Consider the following 22,309-nt stretch of genomic DNA (forward strand, 5'->3'; position numbering starts at 1 on the left):
CTTGTTGCCAGCTTGTCGCAGGGCACACAGAGACGGACAACTCACTTGCTCATTCTCACCTAGGGACAATTTGGACCGGCCAATTAACCTGATATGCATGTTTTTGGAATGTGGGAGGAAACCGGAGTGCCTGGAGGAAACCCACGCAACCACGGGGAGAAGATACAAACTCCACACAGGAGGTTCGATCTCACGACCTCAGAACTGTGTCGCACACGCGCTAACCACTGTTCCACCGTGCTGCCTCAATGTAGATATATGCAGTACAAAGTCTTCTATTTTCTAGCCTATCAGTTGTTTTCCTCTAGTATTAGTGTCGTATTAGCCGCTGCTCCACATTGTATGCAATTCAATATACAGTACACCAATATAAATAACGTTGTAGATATGAGAGATAAAACATCTGTGTGTACTGTTAAAACCAGGTACATGTGAGCACAATGACACAATGGCAATACATTGAGACATAAATTAGATAGATAGATAGATAGATAGATAGATAGATAGATAGATAGATAGATAGATAGATAGATAGATAGATAGATAGATAGATAGATAGATAGATAGATAGATAGATAGATAGATAGATAGATAGATAGATAGATAGATAGATAGATAGATTCCGATTGTTCCAAATTTTTCCAACCGCGACACACACAGCAAAAGATACAAACAAGAAGCCGCAATGGCCTTCCTTAAAAGAAGACGAAGGCAAAGAAGGAACGCACGCTATAACCGCGACAAGGAAACTCACCCCACGTAACCTTTGGAGATTGAAATATGCAACTCTGACAAAACAGTCACCAGCCCCCCACCAACAGGTAATCATAGTTACACTTTATCCAAGCAGAAACAAACTGTATGCACTCGCTGTTAACTACCTACAAGGTCTGTTTCGGAGCTGCCTCACGTTTTGTTAATGGGATTGGCATGCTAAAAGTGATGTGTTCCTTTAATGATGTCACAGCTCCAAGGGAAATCACCTAGGTTGGTCAACTTTGAACTCAAATTTCTCAAAGTTCTCGGGCACATGTAATATTTTACAACATATCTGCATAATTGTAAGGAGAAACACTCCACAGTCTGTGCCTATTTCACACAAAAAATCTTGTCTTTCAAATACCTTTAAGTGTCTTTTCTTACCAGGCTTTTGTTTATTGCCAGCACGGTCACATTGTTTTATTTATAACTTCCAGCAGGACTGTCTGTACCGCTGCAAATAAAATAAAACCTGCACGCATGTACAAACAAGCAACCCCCTCCCCATGAACTCATCCGTTCCCTATCATCACTGACAGCGATCGCTTACTCGCGAGGTGCGCTGCTGCATCACTCGCATCCTCCCGGTATCCCCCACCTTAGCCTCGAGACGTATAGCCACAGCAGCTTTCTTTGTCCCCGTCCTCGTGCAGGGAAATCGAAACGGTGGCTTACCAGCAAAGAGTGAGAGAGAGAATGAAGTAAGATGGTATGTGCAAAATGAGGGAGGCACAACAGTAAAAAGGAGCGGAGCAGAGTGCAACAATAGTCAGCTAGCGGGAGTGAACGGTCGGACTTGGTGCTTGGAGTCCTCCTCCAGGTGGGTTGCACACTCATGCAAATGTTGCATTTGGATGAGATTTTTATTGCTGATGTGTGAAGTATGTCATCAGATGCTGTTATTTTTTGCTAATTCAGTGAGATTCTGCCATAACATCAACATCTTGATTCGCTATCCCTTTGCATGCCTTTGCATTAATGCGTGGCTGCATTTCCAAGCCTTTCCTTTGAAAGTCCAGATGAGGTCTTTAATACTATTAAATACCGGTTCTTACATTCAAATCTCATGTGATCTCAATCGGCTGGTTTTTATAATATATTTTGATCCATACTTCAGAGATGTGGCTGATTTTTTTTCAATAGCATCTGATTCTCTCTCATGACATACTAAGCCAATATAATCGTATTAAGAATATACATTTTAAATCTATGATATACATTTTAAATTTCCTAGAAAAAACATATAAAACTGCAAATTCAAAGGTTTGGATATGAGTTTTTATCTGCAACCTCAGTGGAACTGTTTAAATCAAGGCTTAAAACACTTATATCCTACAGCTTATGAATGACGTACATTTCATGTTGACAACATCTGTGTAATATTTGTTATTACAACATCCGTTACAGCCTGGTCATCGTGGAAGGGGGATTACCTCATGTGCGGTCCCTTCCGAAGGTTTCTTCATTTGCCTCATGTTGAGGTTTTTGAGTTTTTCCTTGCCTTTTTGTAGGTTTTAGATTAGGGGATGGTGAAATAATAGTCCGTAGTTTGCTGTGCAGCCCTTTGAGACTCCTTGTGATTAAGGGCTATACAAATAAACATGACTTGACTTGACTTAAATATTCATCTCATCTCATTAGCCGTACCGCTTATCCTCATTAGGGTCGCGGGGGGGCTGGAGCCCATCCCAGCCATCTCCAGGCAGTGGGCAGGGGACACCCTGAACTGGTTGCCAGCCAATCGCAGGGCACACGGGGACAGACAACTCACTCGCTCGCTCATTCACACCTAGGGACAATTTAGACCGGCCAATCCACCTGAAATGCATGTTTTTGGAATGTGGGAGGAAACCGGAGTGCCTGGAGGAAACCCACGCAAGCACGGGGAGAACATACAAACTCCGCACAGGAAGTCTGGAGCTGGATTTGAACCCACGACAGGTTCCCATGACATGAACTGTGCCGCACAAGCGCTAACCACTGCGCCGCCGTGCTGCCCGACTTAAATATTATTGGTAATAAAAGATTTTCAAGAATGTAGTGATAATTTTATTGTGGTTTTCAGTTTAAATTTTACAAATACTGTGATGTAAGAAAATCATCAACAAAGCTCATTTCACCACTTTTTAAAAAACAAAAATTGTGTAAATATTTAATAAAAAAGGAGTAATTGAAGAAATAATTTATCAGGAGGGAATACATTACAAATCCTAAATTCCCATTTTAGAAGGAACAAAAATACTCAAATTAAATGTAAACAAATATAGTGTGTATTATTTGTTGTAATTTTCAATATCACAAAAGGTCTACTCTGATGAGAATAACTGAACACTTCCCAATATTTAAGGGAAAAATCATGAATAAAGTAATTGATAAAGGAAAAGAATAATAAGTATAGCTGTATCAGTATAGTTGTATATATTGTACTATTAGAGCAAAGTAGTTACGAAGATTCAGACTAAGAAACTACATTTTTGGAAAGGTACAGAGCAATCACAAGAAAAAAATTCTAATTCCAGAAAATTAATGTCATCCTACCATGTGAAAAAGTCAAATTAAAATATGACATGTAACCATGTTAATATTAAAATAAATGTGGACTTTTGTTATTTTGCCCAAAGTAATATTTGCAACTTGGAGGAATGCATAATTAAAATATGTATCATCTCACAAAGTACATCTTCAATCATGATTTAAACACTGAATATTAAACCATGCAATTGTTTTTTTTGTGATTGTAAAAAGCAGGATTACAGAGAATATGACATTCAATAATCTTGTACAAACTGTTTTTGTGTTGTACTGTTTTGCATTACAATGGTAATTGCTCATGCATTGAGACAGGGACAACTTACCATGTGCAGACATTTTCATTGGGATTCTGTTTATTATGAAAGATGTGACATAATTGAACAGTCACACGCAAGCTGTCTCAAAGGAAATATTTTGTGAGTGATTTTTCCACCGTGGAGATGCAACAAGAGCACCATGGCCAGCCCTGTGGGAACCTTCGGCGGAAGAGCTTAGATTAGCTCGGATACGAAGAATGACTCTATAAGAGCCCTCCACAAATTGACAGCTCCATTTCAAGAGGAACAAAAAGAAATTGGGATTTTGATGGAAACGCCACTTGTGCCTGTTTGTAGAATCAGTAACAGAGCCTTGCTTTGAGGCATTAGAGATTTCTACAGTTAATTTTTCTTTTCTAATTTGATCTGCAGTGGTACTTTTACGTACCAATGTGATTCGTTCTCGGAGTAGCTTCGTAACCTAAAAACGCCGCAAATAGGGCCCCCTTTGTATGTAAATGCACTAATGGTAAATGGTAAATGGTCTTGATTTATATAGCGCTTTTCAAGTCAATGAAGACCTCCCAAAGCGCTTTACAATGTGCTATTCACTTACCCATTCTCCAAGCCCCGAAAGAGTACAGTATGATATTCTTTGAATAAATCATAAAAGAGCATCAGTACAATTGATACAATTTTATTCAAATTAGATTACCACGAGATTTACATAAAACGAGAGGCACATAGTCTAAAAAAAAACAAAGAATAAAGGAAATGATAAGAATGTTCACTTACTTTTGCCTCGCGTTTCTTGAAAAACGGATCCAATGACGTCTGCTTCTGCCGGCTTTTGACAATCCGTCAGAAAAGCACGAGGCAGACGTCCTCACACTGAGCAATAGCCCTACATGTCAACACTTTTTCCGGGTGATTTCTTTCCAAAATTTCCGAGGGTTCATATAATTTTCTAAAATGTCTTTCATTCTAATTTGGGCTGCGCCCTCCTCCCCCATATCTTGCCGGAGCCCCTCTTTGTCCTCATCTCTAAACTCTGAACTATGACAGTGACATAAAAAGCATCCTAGGATAATGTAGGGTTGCCAGATAGATTTTATGCAATAGCCAGTTTGTTTACGTTCGGGAAACCCTGTACTGAATTTTTGACTTCATATCCGCCTTTGTAACTAGAGGTAATGCTTTGCCGTTCAGAGACTTTGTAACCTATAACTTTCATATGTAGAGACATTCGTAAGTAGAGGTGCCACTGTACAGTAATCCCTCGGTTATTGTCTTTAATTGTGTTGTATTTTGAGATTCAATTCAACAAAACTGCCAAACTTGCACTCCAGACCAAAGCGAATGATTTAGCGCATTTTATTTCACAATGTGATGAGGATTGTATGAAGATGTGCTGGTACCAACAGTGATGTATGGCTCAGAGGCCTGGGGTTTGAGGGTAAATTAGCATAATAGGTTAAATGTCTTTGAAATTAGATGTTTGCGTGGTATGTGTGGAGTGACCCGATTGGACTGGTTAGGGAATGAGGAAGTAAGGAGAAGAACTGGTGTGGTGAGAGAGCTTGCTGAGAGGGTTGATGAAAATGTTTTAAGATGGTTTGGACATATGGAAAGAATGGATGAAGGCTGTTTGATGAAAGGAGTAAGCAGTGCTGAGGTGGTGGGAAATAGAATGAGAGGAAGATATGGTTGGATGAATGGGATGAAACGTATTTTGGATGTGAAGTCGGTTAATTAAATAGATGCATGAGTGTGTGCAAGAGATAGATGTAAATGGCAAATAATGGTTAAGATTGACTGATAATGACGCATATGATGTGGAGGGGGTAAACCAGTGTATGCTGTGGGGCCTCTCTGCTGATGAAGGGTTGCATGGCACAGCAACCTTGTTGTGCTGTGGGCTTAATGGTTGGTGTCAGGTTGGGAAGAGCGAAGGGGAATCAATGTTTGGTGAATTTGAGTGTGTTCTTGACTCCAGCCACCTCCCACTGAGGGGTAATTGCTAATTGCATTTGGACCGGACAATTCACCTGACATCCATGGTTTTTTTGGAATGTGAGAGGAAACCGAAGTGCCCGGAGGAAACCCACGCAAGCACGGGGATAACATGCAAACTCCACACAGGAGGTTCGATCTCATGACCTCAGAACTGTGCCGCACACGTGCTAACCACTGCGCCGTCATTTCTATCCTAAATAATGGTTACAAAAAAGGTGCAAACAAAGTTCTTTAGTAAAAATGTCACAAAACATTCCAAACAAGAAACATACCGACCTATTTACCTTAGGCGAAGAGGGCGCCGGGCCAGAGACGGGAGTGAATGCGCTATGTTTTCATAGCTCCGTCCATCCCTACCGCTTACCCAATCAATTTGCTTGGCTGGTATTTTTGGGTGTTTACATTTTGTTCCGTGGGTTTCCATCATAAAGTGTCACAACAGTGAACATACATTGTTAAATGAGTTTTAATATAAAGGATTCCTTTGTGACGTACAGCCAACACGGGGTTGGTGTCGGTGTGACTGTGAACTGTGATTGAGACTATGCCCTGTATATACTAGACCAAACCTTTTGCAACATTTTTTGGCTTCCTTTATACAAAAATTGAACATACCAAATTTTGAACAACACAGAGAGAATTTACATGAGGAAAATTTCATCTACAAGCCTGGTGTACTTATGAAAAAAGAAATATGTGGCCTCGAGCCCCTGGGTTAACATATGCAGGGCCAAACATCTCTCTACTTTGGCTGATTTTGATATGTCAATTGAACTGCTCATACAAAAAAATGAATGGACATTTGTTTCAGAACTGTGACACAATGGCCTTGTTGCTTTCATCCATCCATCATCAGCACCGCTAATCCTCAGTAGAGTCGCCACTGTCTTTGGGCAGTGGGCAGGGGACACCCTGAACTGGTTGCCAGCCGGTCACGAGGCAAACAGAGACAGACAACTTACTCGCTCATTTACACCTAGGGACAATTTGGACAGGCCAATTAACCTGAAATTCATGTTTTTGGAATGTGGGCATGGGGAGAACATGCAAACTCAACAGAGGAAGGTTTGATCTCATGACCTCAGAACTGTGCCGCACACGCGTTAACCATTCAGCTGCAGTGCCGCTTGTTGCTTTCAATGCCTACCTTTATTTGCAGAGCAGAGTTCGACTGCACCCTCAAATAATTCTGCTCACTGACAATATGTGAGATGTCACAACTGGCCTTCTTTATTATTTTTTCCCATCAATGCTTTGAAACAAATGATAAAAGTTCTCACAGGTGTGTCATGTTGAGTGTTTTTTTTCTTCCTTAGATTGGGATTCTTTGGTTTGACGTAAAAAAGAACTAAAATATTCTTAAAAAAGCCTCTTGCTGATTAGATCCAGTAGGTAAACAAGTATTCTTAGAGGTTGGGTTTAGTTAATGTACTGTTCATAAATATTGAACGCGTTGCAAAAAAATGAATATCTCGCAGAAAACGAGATAATCATTTCCTTTATTTTAATGTATGTTAACTGGTTTTCTTTCTTTCTCACTCAAAGAAAGAAAATCAATGCTTAAAATTACTAGTGGTAAAAAACTTTATTAATTAATATAATGTTTGGTTGGTTGGATCCCTCAACCACCAGGGCCGTAGGGGCACAATTTTCTGTGGTGTGTCTTGGGCAAGTACAGCCTGATGGGGCCCATCCCTCTCCAGGCCAACAAATGTTTTTCTCGTGCGAATCTGCCAACCACTGCACTAAGAAAACATTTTATCACAAAAAATAAGGAAAAATACATGAACTATCCATATAAACGTGCATTTTTTTTAAATGGGCGTAGGTCGAGAAATTTGTATTTATTATCCCAAGATGATGCTCACTAAAAGGGAGCTGACCTCATTGTCCGCCATCTTGCTGCTACAGGTACCCATAAAGAAAAACAAAAATCCTGTGAAAGGCTGGGCAAAAAAAAATTAGATGAAATATGGTGCAGTTTGGTCATTCTGAGTCCCCGTAGTTTGTATTGTTCCTTTTGCTTCGTCTCAATTATTTATGGTTACACTATACCAGGGGTCTCCAACCTTTTTCAAGCCGAAAGCTACATTTTTTTATATTATTAATATGCATTTTTAAAAAAACGACTTTTTTGTTACTGCTATGTTGTTACTATGTTATTACTAGGTTAATTATTGGAAGTGGGGTTCAATAGACTCAATCAACCACAAAAAAACAATATACTAGAAAATAAAAATGATCAAGCGCTGGTGAAGAGTCAAGGCAAGTCAATTTTATTTGTATAGCTCTTAATCTCAAATCTCAAAGGGCTGTACAGACTACAAAATAATATGACACCATCTCCTGATCTAAAAATTACATGAGGGCAGGAAAAACTCACCACAGCGGTCCCACGGAGGCAATCTTGGGCCTACGGGATGTTGGAGACCCCTGCACTACACAATACAGCAAAATCTAGTGTTCAAATATTAATATCAAAAGAACAGGGTAATCTGATAAAGCTCATTAGAAGTTTTATTTGACTTATTTCGGAGAAAACTATTTGCTTCACAACAAAAAAGTGATTTACCATTCGTGTAATGATCATAGCTCATATCAAGAATTGGTTATACTCATTTAAATACATAGAATAACACAAAAGTATGGTAAAACACCAAATATAATATTTGAAATAACCCCTTTGAATGTTTTTTTGACTTTTTATTGTCATAACTTTCTGTGAATATCAAATATTTTAAAAATCAACAGCACTTGACAGCTAAATGCTCTTAAGCTCGCCTTGCTAGCATCCAATTGTAACACTCAGTGAACATGTTAGCTACCTGGCTTCTTCTGTAGTAGCGAAGAAAAATAAATAATAGACAACTAAACATATTATTATCATTATCAACTATATGTCTATTTTTCTTGCTATCGTTTAACATTGTTATTTTATAACTGTCACCATAATATTACGCAATTTTCTCACAATCCTGAGCTTAATTAAAAACAAAAAACTTTTAGCTGAATACATAAGTTGGTGAGGATGATGGAAAACAAACAAAAACTAAATAAAACAGAATACAACCACATAGATATACATTTTAAAGAGAACACAAAACAGGCATTACCTGCTCATCTCAGAGTTAGGGCAGACAAGTGGGAGCTTGATATTGGAGGCATCAAAGACAAGCTCCCGTACCTTGTCTTTTAATGCACAAATCAGGACACTCGAGAATGGTGGTCCTGCTGCCTGCTGGCAGACCCCCTAAGATACTCTAATTATATATTATTATATAATTTGCTGAAAACCTTTCTAATCATGTTACTTTTTTTTGCAAAATACGTTATGTAACTGGTCTTTAAATGGAATGCCAAATTTGATGTTCACAGCAAGACCAGTGGACAGAAAAGAGTTTGATGAAATGACTGAAATATATCTGCGTAATTTTGCATTACATTTACCATTTCATGCACCACCACAATTTTCCAATGGTGGGCCGTTAGGGCCTTTAAGGCCTTCTCTGCTGGCTTTAAAAATATCTTAATCGTGTGATATTAATTATAATTTGTCAATCAATAACTCTTTCAGCTTCCTTTCATTGCTTTTTCCCTAAATAACCTGCTTCCAGATGTGCTTCAATTTTTAATCATCCAACCAATCACATTTCAGCCATTAGTTGTTGCTAGGCTCAAAAATCTACCCTGAGGCCTGCAGAACCAGATCTGCAGGCTCTCATGAGACCAAACATGTGAGAATTAGGCTGTTGATTTGGATTCTGAGTTGGTTCAAATTTGAATTTGGGACGGCCTGGAGAAACGTTACCGTTTTCACAAACATTTGGGCGTCATTTCCTCAAACCGATCGCGCCAACAGCCGTTAAACAAGGAAATACTTGTGTTGATCTATTAGCAAAGGTTTGATGAATCCAAACCAGGCTATTCTTGCCTAAGCAGGAAAAGTTTTGTGCGCAACTTTCAGCCTTGAGGTAAGAACTTAAACCTGACCGTTGATACAATCTTGTTTAATTTAGATTTTGTTAAATAGCAACCATTACCATTGTAATCCTGTTTAATGGTGTATTCAATTACTGCATCCTGATTTACGATCTCACACTGTAGATGTCCAAAATGTCCGACGCGGAGAATCTGTCTGGGCTGAGTGCACCCGTCAACGTTTCGGAGAGCTACCCGCTGAATGCCACCAGCGTGATCGTGTCGGTGGTCTTCTCGCTCATCTTCTTGCTGGGCACGGTTGGCAACAGCCTGGTGCTGGCCGTCCTGCTGCGGAGTGGCCAGGTGGGCTACAACACCACCAACCTCTTCATCCTCAACCTGAGCGCGGCCGACTTCTTTTTCATCGTTTTCTGCGTGCCCTTCCAAGCCACCATCTACTCCCTCGACGGCTGGGTCTTCGGCTCCTTCATGTGCAAGGCCGTGCACTTCTTCATCAACCTCACCATGTACGCCAGCAGCTTCACGTTGGCCGCCGTCTCAGTGGACAGGTAGGAAATTAGCTGTGGAGTGAGCAAACAGGCCCCTTTAATTGAAGGAGGAAGTGTGGATAAGTGTTGCCAAAGGGTTATTAGGGCAGGCTCATAGAGACAGAATACGTCTACTTAGAAAAAAATGGTATTGTCGTTGATAACAACGTAGTGAACATTGTTTACAACGGGATAAACATGGAGTAAAAGACTTAAAAGAGAAACATGAGATACGATAGAGTATCATGATAAATAGGGAAACTTAATATGACATTCGCAGCAACATATTTCCCAAATTTAAGTCGAGAAATAAAACACGGAATACTTATTTATCTGTAAATAGGCAAGATGTTTATTATTCACAGTTTTGTGCGCTTGTTTAGGGTGGTGATGGCCCTGGAGAAGTAAGTGTCCCTGACCCTATACATAATATGGCATTCGCAGCAACATATTTCCAAAATTTAAGTCGAGAAATAAAACACGGAATACTTATCTAGCCATAAATAGGCAAGATGTTTATTACTCACAGTCTTGTGCGCTTGTTTAGGGTGGTGATGGCCCTGGAGAAGTAAGTGTCCCTGACCCTATTTTTCTGGGTCCTGTAAAAGTTTGCCAGAGGGCAGCAGGTCAAAGAGGTGGTGGCCGGAGTCAGAGGAGTCTTTTATAATGTTGTTGGATCGGCTACAGCAGGGGTCTCCAACCTGTTCTGCGGACACCCGGGTGCCCCCTCTGAACAGCTGTTTGATCATAGTGATTTTCTAATAAAATTATTATTATTAATATAATTGTCATTGTTATTGTTATTATTATTATTATTATTGGTTGACTGAGTCGAGTTAACCCAATTTTCTACTTAATTCTCCTCTTTCTTTTTCTCCTCTTCTCTGTCTTCCTCTCTTTCTTTCTTTCTTTCTTTCTTTCTTTCACTCACAATAATTAGCCTGGTGATAACAGAAGTAGTACAAGATAACTTATCGTTTTAGAAATGTATATAAGACTGGGTGCCCCTTCCACTAATATTAACAATAAAAATGCTTTCATTTTGAAAAAGATTGGAGACCCCTGTGCTACACTCTAGTGAAATGACTAATCCCTCCAGACTGGGCAGAGAGCAGCCAATGATTTTCTGGGCAGTGTCGATGACTATGCAAGATTTTTCTGTCTGTAACTGTGCTCCCGGCATACCACACTGTGATGCAGTATGCCAGTATGCTGCGTAGATGGACACCAGCAGCCTCCATTCCAGGTTGTTCTCCTTAAGCACACTCAGAGTGGTTACATAACTTGTGGGCTTTCGCCACCACAGCTCTGATGTCGATGGAACAGCAGAGACCCAGGAATTTGAAGGATTGGACTCTTTACACTACGGGTCTCCAACATGGTCCACAATGGCAAGGACACCTGAGTAGCCCGCCACAAGGTTATGAAAACACCTCACCAATGCCGTTGACAATGAGTGGAGCTGGGACTACTTTGTGGTCTTCAGTATTTTAAAACACTGCATTGTCAGTGTTTATGCATACTGTAATCCATATACTGACAATTTTGGGGGGATGGCGATGATGGTGGAGGTTTTGTGGCAGGATGTAATAGTAGCCTTTGACGGGAACTGAAGACTACAGCCTGCTTGATAGCGCAATCCCTAAGCACCCTACCTGGTACTCCATCTGTACTGCACTTCTGGGGTTCTGAGTTCACTTGCCATTATGAGGAAAGGAGCCCTGATTGTCAGCTCTGTTGATGCCAATCACTTTAATTTGTGATGCTACAGGTCCCTAATGTATGTCTCACAAATTATGCGTGCCTATTAGGCATAGCGAGCCGAAAACCTTTCAGGCTAGAGCGGTTATACCACTGGACAGAGGGTAGATTGGGAAATAAACTGAGTCCTTAGACAGAAAGTACTTCAGAGTCTTTTTCTCCCGGAATACACTCCTTAATCCTTAAGAAATGCCTATTTTATATCCTATCCATCATATTAAATGATAATTTACTTTTTGAGTCATTGAAATGCTTCATTTTTGTCTTTTATAAGCCAGCATTTTAGACTAATTTTATTCAAAACCAAGTAAAAAAGTACACATTTCCCAAATAAAAAAAGACGTAAAAAGACCGGAAAAGAAAAAAAAGAAAGAAAGAAAGACAGAAAATAAATAATAAAATGGAGAGAAAAAAAAAGACAAGCAAGGAAAAAAAAAGATTTAAAAAGCTAGGAAACATTAAAAAAAGATGGGGGGGAAATAAGGTCTAAAAAACTGAGATGAGCAGAAAAAGATCAACAATAACAATAATATGTCTTTTGGGGGGGGTCTCTTGGATGGGTTAGTCTTGCATTGAAATATTTTTCCAAATATCAATCTTGTTGCCAACATTGTTCTTCCACTTAAAATTGTGATTAAATAAAGTTCTGTATAGTGCAACGGACTAAATAAATCCCAGAAAATGTTAATATCGTGTAACAACAGATCCATATTAAAAATGGGAAAGTTTATGTAAAAGATTTTGTAAAAAAAACTGATGTTTGTGGGCCGTATGACATTTCCAATAGTACATTAATCAATATGTTACGATGTGAAAAATAATTCAACATTGCCGGAAAGTCAGCAAAATGTAACTTGATGTCAGGTTTTGGGCATGTCTAATAATAATTTGGTTGCCACACATGAGATTGAGGTCGCTCACCGTTGTTACAGTGATGCTCACATTTGGAAGATTAGAGGGGAACATTGCTACCAGGTAAACCCCAAAAAATATTACTGTGATTTTAAATAGTTTTTCCGGTAAAATTAGAAAATTGTCATGATTACCCAAGTGGAGCCACCTGGGGTAATCATCTGGCGCGCTGGAATGCGCTTCCTGATTGGTTTATGTTCCCTTTTTAAGCACGCTACACGGAGACCTCTTCGTCGGAGGATTACTTTTTACCCCGTTTGACTCGCCTGATTTTCCTGTGTCTTTTTTGACTTGTTTACCTGATTCTGCCTGACTCCGATCCGACCTGCTTCCGTTCCACGCTACGATCTTCTCTCCAGTCCCGGTAAACTCGACCTGCTTCCGTCCCACGCTACGATTGGCTACGTGTCCCGAAGTTGTCTTCACGGCGTTGCTGCTGACGTTCGACGGTCATCGCGTCTCCCGCTAACCCTGTACGCTTCCCCAAATAAAAGACTTGTAACGAACGCTCTGGGGTCTCCTGCTCTGTTCTGGTCCGCCCTGACAAAAATGAATACCTAAAATAACCATTTTCTTTAATTGACTGCAGCCTTAACTCAAATCTCTTATTTAGACCAAATAATTCAAAAATAGGTTCTACCCTGACTACCTTCTGAGCATCTGTTTATGAAATAGCAATCAGTTCCCGTGTACAGATATGGGAGAATTTTTCTGTCAAGATTGGCTCAGAGAGAAAACACACACATCCGATAACTAGTTTCCCATTTCTTCAAAACACGGGCGTAAAACAACATATCTGATTGGCCTAAACAAGATCACATGATTACATAAAACGATGTACAGACGCTCCCCTTCTTATAGCCAACAAAAAACGGTAGATACAAACATTTTTTTCAGGATGTCGAAAAATATCCAGACATTGCTGTAAGTTAGATTTTGTATTGTGTGCACCTTTTTCCGAGTAGAGGACGGTACTGTAGTGCTTTTTTCCGCCGCTATCAGTGTGTGTTGGCGCCGTGAGTGGTCACCCAGCATCCATCAGAGGAAGAAATCCGCTTTCTCTTCCTAGTTCTTGCATAAACATTCTATACTGTATCTTCAGCGTGCTAAGAACTTTGACATTTTTATTGTTTAATATCTCGTGCATCCATTAATTATGGTTGGTGGGAAGTTAAAAGAAAAGGCGAGCCTTTTCTTTTGTAATAAAAGTGGAATGAGAAAGCTTGATGCGGTTGAGAAAATGGTTGGATCGCTTTTTTTCGATCACTTTCTACCAAGGAGGAAAGCCCCTAACTATTGAAGCCCATCTTCCAAAAGTAGTTTAAACTTCACCTTATTTATCTTTATAGAGCATATTATTTAATGAAATGTTTATTATTTTAGTAGAAAACTATACAGGTTACTTACACAAGCTTTAAACATACTTAAATAAACCTTAAACACACAAAATATAGCACTAAAGCAACTTGCAAACAAATTCAACATACGAACGATCGTTCGGAACCTATTTCGTTCGTAAGTAGGGCAACGTCTGTAATGCTGGTCGCTAGGTGTCACATTATCATGATAAATGAGAAACCAAAGATAAAGTAAAGCTGCTCTACTGACCTTGGAAGATAAAGATTAGCCCTCCTGAAGGGAGAGGAGCTTATTATTTACGGTAAGCTTAAACAATAATGCAGTGCACTTCTAAGGAAGCATAGATAGGGAGGAGAGGCACATTTTATGGAGGTCCGACAGCCAAGCGCTATCTCTCAAGGACTTCTGAGTCATCTTCTTGTCTATAGGGGAAAATTACCTGAGCTGATACTATTGTAACAAAAGACACCTGGATATAATCTTTCGAGGATAAAATCATACAAAGGCACATTCAAACTATAGTCGAACTATAATTTTCTCACAGTTACAGTTACTTTGCTGAACACAGGAAGACAGCACAGACACTCCACAACTGTAAGCTTTTGAGCGTTCGCACAAAGTCGGTGAACGCTTGAAACAACAGTGAGCAACAGCAATCCCAAGTGTGGCAACTAAATCATTATCAAACATGTCCAAAACTTGACATCAACTTACATATAGCTGAGTTTACGGCAATGCAAAATTATTTTTTACTTTTCAATGAATTGACTCATGTACTATTGCAAAGGTTGTACAGCCTTCAAACGTCATTTGTTTTTAACAATTAATTTACAAGATTTCCATTTCTTTTTTTTTTCCTGGTATCTTTTGTCGCATAATACTAACCAGATCAGGGGATGGTGTAATAATAGTCTGAAATAATAGTCTGTGAAATAACCTGTGCAGCCCTTTGAGACTCTTTGTGATTAAGGGCTGAATAAATAAAAATGACTTGACTTGACTTAACAGTTTGGGGGGCTTATTTAGTCAGTTGCACGGTACAGAACTATATTTAATCACATTTTTTTTTGTGGAAGTACAATGTTGGCAACAAGATTGACTAGATATAATTGGAAAGTATGTGAATGCATCACAAACTGTTTCTTCTCAGTCCCTTTTTTTTTCTTTTTTTTTCAAAATTCCTTTAAAAAATGTCATTGTGTTAATTTTTCCTAGCTGTTACTTTTTTTTTCTTGCTTTTTGTTCTCTAGTTCATTTTCCTTTCTTTCTTTCTTTCTTTCTTTTTTCTGGATTTTTCTGAATTTTTCCTGCTCTTTTTTCTCTTTTTCTCTCCTTTTGTTTCCTTTTTTGTCAGCTTTTCACTCGTTTTTCATTTTGGTATCTTTTTTACATTTTTGCTCTATTTACCCCCTTCATTTAAGTCATTTTTTTGCATAATTTTAAATAATATTTGGTGATGTTGGGATTAAAGAACCAAGAGCCGTTTGGGACCCGAAGGCCGGTTCTTTTTAGTGCGCCGAGCCGAAGAAGCCGGTTGTCGAAAAACTCTACTGACTTTGTTCTACTTCGACATTGACTTCAAAATGCCACATTTAGAACACAGCGTCAGGGGAACTCGTGTATCTTTACCTTCATGCACTAACTCTGACATAATTCGCTTCTTAATTAGCAATTTCGATCCCTCATTTTGGTTATCTGGCTTGAGTTTCTTGTGCGCAGAAAAGCTCTGGGCAGTGCGCAATTGCGCACACACGCAGCTTAGAGGGAACATTGCACATAAGTGTGCTGTGGCACGGTGCTTGAGATACAGTGTTACAGCGATTTCACGTGACAGTAACACGCAACAAAAAAATCACTTGTCGCCAATGTTCCCTCTAATTTTCCACGGGTTTGAGCGTTCACACAAAGTCGGTGAGCAACGCTTGAAACAACAGTGAGCCACCATAATCCCAAGTGTGGCAAGATAATTAATCATCAAACATGTCCAAAACTTGACATCAAGTTACATTTTGCTGAGTTTCCGGCAATGCAAAATTATTTTTCTCTTTTTAATGAATTGACTCATGTACTATTGCAAAGGTTGTACGGCCTACAAAGGTCGTTTGCTCTTACAATTCTTTCACAAGATATCTATTTCTTTTTATTTCCTGATATATTTTGTTGCATAACATTAACATTTTGGGGGGCTTATTGCGTCAGTTGTAAGATACAGAACTGTACTTAATCACATTTTTAGTAGAAGTACAATGTTGGCAACAAGATTCACTTGATATAATTGGAAATTATTTGAATGCAACTTTTTATTCTTTTTTCGGTGTTTTTTTTCTACTTTTTTTTCGCTCTCTTGCTTGCTTTCTCTCTTGCACTCTCGCTCTCACACTCTCTCACTCTCTCGCTCTTTCTCCTTCTCTGTCTATTGATCTCTTGTTCTCTTGCTATCTCTTTCTCTCTTTCTTTCTCCCGCCCTCTCTCGCGCTCTCTCGCTTGCTCTCTCTCTCTCTCTCTCAATCTATCACTTTAATCTACTGGTCTGGCCCCTGTGTTATTGATACCCCTGCCCCAGGACCCGAAAGAGCCGGTTCCTTTTTAGTGAGCCGAGCCGCAGAAGCCGGTTCTCGACATACTCTACTAACTTTACTCAACTTCGTTCGACTTCAAAATACCGCATTTAGGACACAACGTCAGGGGAACCCGTGTATTTTTACCTTCATGCACTGTAACTTTGACTTAAGACACTTCTTAATAAGTAATTTTGAGCCCTCATTTTTGTGCGCTGGCTAGATTTATTTGTGCGCTGAGAATGTGCGAGCAGTGCGCAATCGCGCACGCGCAGCTTAGAGGGAGCACTGCTTGTCTCCATAGATATTTGTCTCACCATTTATCTACATGTCTACAGAAACGATAACAAAATTGTGACATCCGTTTACAATTTACCTCGATTTCAAATAAATGTGTTGACATCTGTTCAGTATCAGTCATGAATTGGTCAGGAATTAGTCATGTCACTTGGTAGACAACATGGAGTTGAACTTAAAGGTAATCCCAAACAGAATTTGTTTCTTAGTTTTAGGCACAGAACGTGTCGTGTCCTTTCCCACAATTATGCAAATATGTTTCGAAATATTCCTCACGCTGAGGAATTTGATGAATTTAGTATCAAAGATGACCCATCTGGCTTGCTTGCTGTAGAGCTGTGTTGCCATTGAACGAACACAATATTCAAAATGTCAAATCCCATTAACACAACAGAGAGTGCTTGCAGTGAGTAGCGATTGCATACTGCTCATTTTCTGTTTGGAGAAATTTACTTGGTGTTTTTCTGTTTTCCGATATGGTTTTGTCCGGATAGCTCCCCATTTGCGTCATGGCAGCCGAGGGCTTTCCTGTTTTGTTTTCTCCTGATTGGCGGTTGTTTGCTGTTCTGGCTGTATTGTTTGCCTGGCTAGCCTGGCGATAGCGCCGGTCTTGCCTTGTCCCCTGTTTCATGCACAGCCGTCTTCACGTTTATGGCAGTAGCTGTCACCGCTTTTCGGCGTTGGTTTCCAGTTAGTCTGGCTGCTCACCTCATGTTTTGATTAGCTAGCCTGGCATTAGCACCAGTTTTGCAGTGTTCCTTGTTTTGTTGGTCACCGTTGCCGCTTTTTGTTGTTAGCTCCTGTTTAGCCCTGCTGCTCACTGCGTGTTTTTTAGTCGACCAGCTTGGGTTTTTCCGCCGAGGCCGAGGCCGCCTTTTCTTGATCGGTCCCGGTTAGCGCATCTCCGTGTGCCTTCTTTTTTGCCAGTTAGCCCCTTTTTGACTGCTTGCCCTTTGTTGTGCTATCACTGCATCTACATGCAAACCAACACAAACCATTCTGCTCTAAAACTACCAAAACTTGGCTTAAAACGCTCTTCGACTAGTTAACACGTAAAACAATATGACGACTCGCCAGGGTTGGGTAGGGTTACTTTAACTTGATTACTTTCAATTACTTTTGGATTACTCCAATACCAAATATGCTAATAAAAGACAAAATAAACTAAACATGAATAAAATTATGACTCACAATACGTGGTAAGCTTTCTCTCCTGGCTTTGATCTCTGGCAAAACTAACATAAAATGCGACAGAAACAAAATGAAAATGAATCCAAACAGCTTGCCAACATCATTTTTGCCGTTCCATGTATTCCGTTCCGTTTATTCATATTTAGTTTCTTTTGTCTTTTATTAGCATATTTGGTATTGGAGTAATCCAAAAGTAATTGAAAGTAATCAAGTTAAAGTAACCCTACCTAACCCTGCGACTCGCTTGCTAGTAGGGCAGCAAAATTAACCGAAATCTAATCGACATTGCGATGCCACGTAGTGCGATTGTGTAGTCGCATACCACCACGTTTTTTTTTAAATGTTTACAAACAGCAAACACAAACAAAGCTCCCCAGAAGAAGGCGCTGTTTACTTTAATTTCACCTCTTAATTATCATCTAATATTCACTTAAATCTCAATCCAAGAAGTACCCAAAGTAAATTAAATGCTGTTATCGAACAGTTTGGAGAATTTGGGCGGTTTTGGTATCTTTTAAAAGGCGGCAGTCTCAAGTTTTGTCCCCAACTGAAATAATCACTGCAAGTGCTTCTAACATTGAGTAATCTAAATTGGAACACACGGGAATATAAGGTTTTTATTCTCGTCTTAATTGTTTTTGCAATTGAATGCTTGCAGATGGGTGTAGCATGTACATACCTGTCAAACTGTACGGTTTTGCCGTACAAAGTACGTTTATTATGCATTTTAAGACGTGTACGACGTACAAGAAAATCTGTACGGAAAAACGCAAATTGGTCAATGATGGGTACCACCCGGTATACACCGACTATCACGAAACGGCAAATCAATCAAGTCAAACGAGTTCGAGTTGTGTAGTGAAAGTCCGTCTCTTTTTAAGGAACCGGCTTTTTCGGCTCAACTTATTAAAGAGAGCCGGCTCTCAAACGGCTCACTTGCTTTGATGCATTATATTACGAATTATTATGTTGTATAAAGAAGTTAAGAAACAAATGAAGTATAAAATAAGAAAATGAAAAAACACAGGTTTGTGGTTATCCATTTAATCAGTAAATTACCAAAAATAATTTAATGCAGAAAATGAATTCATAATTAGAATAAGAAAATGTATTATTCTACTTAATTATATTTGCATGTATTTTTTCCTTCTACAGTGAACGTCCAAGCTACTTCATTTTTTATAATAAACCTCATTCATGTCGAGCAACTCAGGATCTCACGACAAAATGTTAATTAACAAAATATATGATATAACGAAACACATGTACAATATAACATGTTAAACTACATAAATAAACACGTTTGAAAAAAAAATATGGTGTAAGATTATTTTGTATTTTGTAAGGGAAAATATAACAGTTTGTAAGGGCATGGAGCCGTGGAGCTTGACAGCTATCTTTGTACTATTTCCTCACACGTTGCATGTTTAAGGATTTGTGAGAAGCTTTAATCATAAAAGCTTTTCGGCAGGTACCTGGCCATCCGTTATCCGCTGCGCTCCCGAGAGTTGAGGACGCCGTGCAACGCGGTGGTCGCCATGGTGATCATCTGGGGCCTCTCCCTGGTGTTTGCGGGACCCTACCTCAGCTACTACCACCTGATCAACTTCGCCAACAGCAGCGTGTGCGTCCCCGGCTGGGGGGAGCACGACCGCAAGCTCCTGGACACGTGCACTTTCCTGGTGGGGTACGTCCTCCCGGTGCTGATCGTCAGCCTGTCGTACACGCGCACCATCAAGTACCTGTGGACGGCCGTGGACCCCCTGGACGGCATGTCCGAGTCCAAGCGAGCCAAGCGCAAGGTGACCAAGATGATCATCATTGTCACGGCGCTTTTCTGCATCTGCTGGCTGCCCTACCACGTGGTCATCTTGTGCTACCTGTACGGCGACTTCCCTTTCAACCAGGCCACCTACGTCTTGCGCCTGCTGTCACACTGCATGGCCTACGCCAACTCCTGCGTCAACCCCATCGTCTACGCGCTGGTCTCCAAACACTTCCGCAAGGGCTTCAAGAAGGTCTTCAGCTGCCTGCTGGACAACAACCGCCGCAACAAGGTCCACGTGGTGCACGTGGCCAACACCCTGCCGGGTTTCGAGGCCGCGTCCACTGAGGTGTCTCAGATGATCGAAGATCAGGGCAGGCAGAACGAGTGCGAGATGACCAACAGGCGGCCTGTCCAGCCTAGGGAAGCCACCCTCAGCCTCAACTTGCCCACTTGAACACACTACGGGGAACGATTGGCCACAGCCGAGGGGCATTGCGTTCGGCTTTGGGTAGAGCGTTCTAGTATTTGTATTCTCTCTCGCTTCTCGTTACGTATGCTTTAGCAGACAGCGGATGAATTTTGGCAAAAGGAAGTGCGTTATAAATTATTCTCAGCTGCTTGGCAAAAGATTCTGCTCAATTATGTACATATTTTAATACATTAATTCTTGTTTTCTCCAATTCACTAACCCTCCTTTGGTGTTATGGTCACCACAGACTTGTTTTTGAATTGAAATGTACACAAAAACCACATGTGTCTATGACATCAAGGCTTCTCATATATTTCAACAAAATAAAGTTCAAACAATAAGTCAGTTCATTAAAAAAATGATCTAATTGGAATGGTTACATATGTATAGTTAGGGTCAGTTTTGATTCTTTTGATTCTAAAATGCGAAATATCGCCAAAACTGAAATCCTTGGTAAACTCTCAGTCAACATAGTGACAACCAGCCCATCTCCCACTCATGTGAGCTTCAGGGGATTCTCATTTTACTGTTTTTCCAGGATATCTGCTCAAAAATAGAAGACATTTAAGGCCTATTCAATATAGAGATGGTAAACTGCAGAGTGATTTTGGGCAAGCATGTCACTTCAGACCGTTTATATTATAGTATGCCTGTGATACCAAAACCAACTATATCTGGAATTTACAGATTCGCACTGGTAAAGCTGCAAGTGGCGTCACTGAGGAGGAAAAAGGGAAAATGTGTTCTATAATTAATGTATGGTATTAATATATATATATATATATATATATATATATATCACTCTCTAGCTTTTCTCTCTCTTTCTCTCTCTCTCTCTCTCTCTCTCTCTTGCTCTCTCTTGGTTCCTTACTCTCTCACACTTTCGCTCTCTTGCTCTCTCTCTCACTTTCACGCCCTCTCTCGCTCTCTCACTTTCACTCTCTTGCTTTCGCTCTCTTGCTTTCGCTCTCTCTCTCTGTCTCTCTCTCTCACTCTCTCTCACTCTCTTATTATCTCTCTCTTGCTCTTTCTCTCTCTCACACACTCACGCTCTCTGTCACTTTCTTTTGCTCTTTTGCTCTCGCTCTCTTGCTTGCTTTCTCTCTTGCACTCTCGCTCTCACACTCTCTCACTCTCTCGCTCTTTCTCCTTCTCTGTCTATTGATCTCTTGTTCTCTTGCTATCTCTATCTCTCTTTCTTTCTCCCGCCCTCTCTCGCGCTCTCTCGCTTGCTCTCTCTCTATCTCTCTCTCAAACTATCACTTTAATCTACTGGTCTGGCTCCTGTGTTATTGATACCCCTGCCCTCAGCACTAGCCCACCATACTACCACATGGGATTGACGTCCCATTGATGTCTGTGAACTGCAAAAACATGCCAGGCACGTATTCCATGAGCTTGGTGACCCCCTTGAAGAGATTGCATTGTTTTTCATTGATAATGAATAAACAGAGCTTGCCTGTTTTGTTTGCATGACATCACGCATCTTTTACAAGGAGGAGCAGATGAATATGTACTGCTGATGGTCAGAATACAATATGCTGCCAATGTATACACGCAGCGAGGTTTTGACCTCTATTTTGTGTATTTTCAAACTGTTGAATGTGGAAAGGCTGTTGGGAGACATGAAAGCCTTTTCAGCAGAAAGCCACGGAAAGGTTTCCCATGTCCAAGACACTCACATAACAGATGGTGTTCAACATACAAATTAGAAATAGAATAGCATTCAAATTTACCTTTCAAAAAGCACACATTGTGATACACGACACACTCACGCGCGCTCACTCACAGCATCCAAAATTTATCGTATGTCAGAGGGGGGTGTCAAACATGCAGCCAGCAGGCTGCATGCGACCCGACAAGGGTATTGATCCGGCCCGCGAGACGAGGGCGAGAGAAAATAGAGCTGCACTTTTAAATATGTCTTATTGTCACCAAAGCCAGGAGCTTTGTCACTCCCAGAG

At 40.3% G+C, this 22,309-nt stretch overlaps 1 protein-coding gene and 1 long non-coding RNA gene across 2 annotated transcripts in view; both read left to right on the forward strand.

Moving 5' to 3' along the window:
• Window positions 1–22,309, forward strand: part of LOC148373803 (uncharacterized) — a 248,977-nt gene that overhangs the window by 133,010 nt on the left and 93,658 nt on the right. The gene's annotated exons all lie outside the window — the stretch shown is intronic.
• galr2b (galanin receptor 2b) lies at window positions 1,339–21,109 on the forward strand. Its single transcript, XM_088329587.1, has 3 exons — window positions 1,339–1,579; window positions 9,669–10,051; window positions 19,580–21,109. Exons 2-3 carry the CDS (start codon window positions 9,669–9,671, stop codon window positions 20,328–20,330), a joined length of 1,134 nt encoding a protein of 377 aa, XP_088185713.1. The 5' UTR covers window positions 1,339–1,579; the 3' UTR covers window positions 20,331–21,109.

The sequence above is a fragment of the Urocampus carinirostris genome, chromosome 1 (genome assembly GCF_059441175.1).
Source record: "Urocampus carinirostris isolate Australia breed hairy pipefish chromosome 1, RoL_Ucar_1.0, whole genome shotgun sequence".
In the NCBI taxonomy this organism is placed as follows: Eukaryota; Metazoa; Chordata; class Actinopteri; order Syngnathiformes; family Syngnathidae; genus Urocampus; species Urocampus carinirostris.

Coding starts and splice junctions, on each gene's coding strand:
- galr2b (XM_088329587.1), top strand. CDS start 9,669: ATGTCCAAAATGTCCGACGCGGAGAATCTGTCTGGGCTGAGTGCACCC. Junction 10,052..19,579: donor GCCGCCGTCTCAGTGGACAG/GTAGGAAATTAG, acceptor GCTTTTCGGCAG/GTACCTGGCCATCCGTTATC.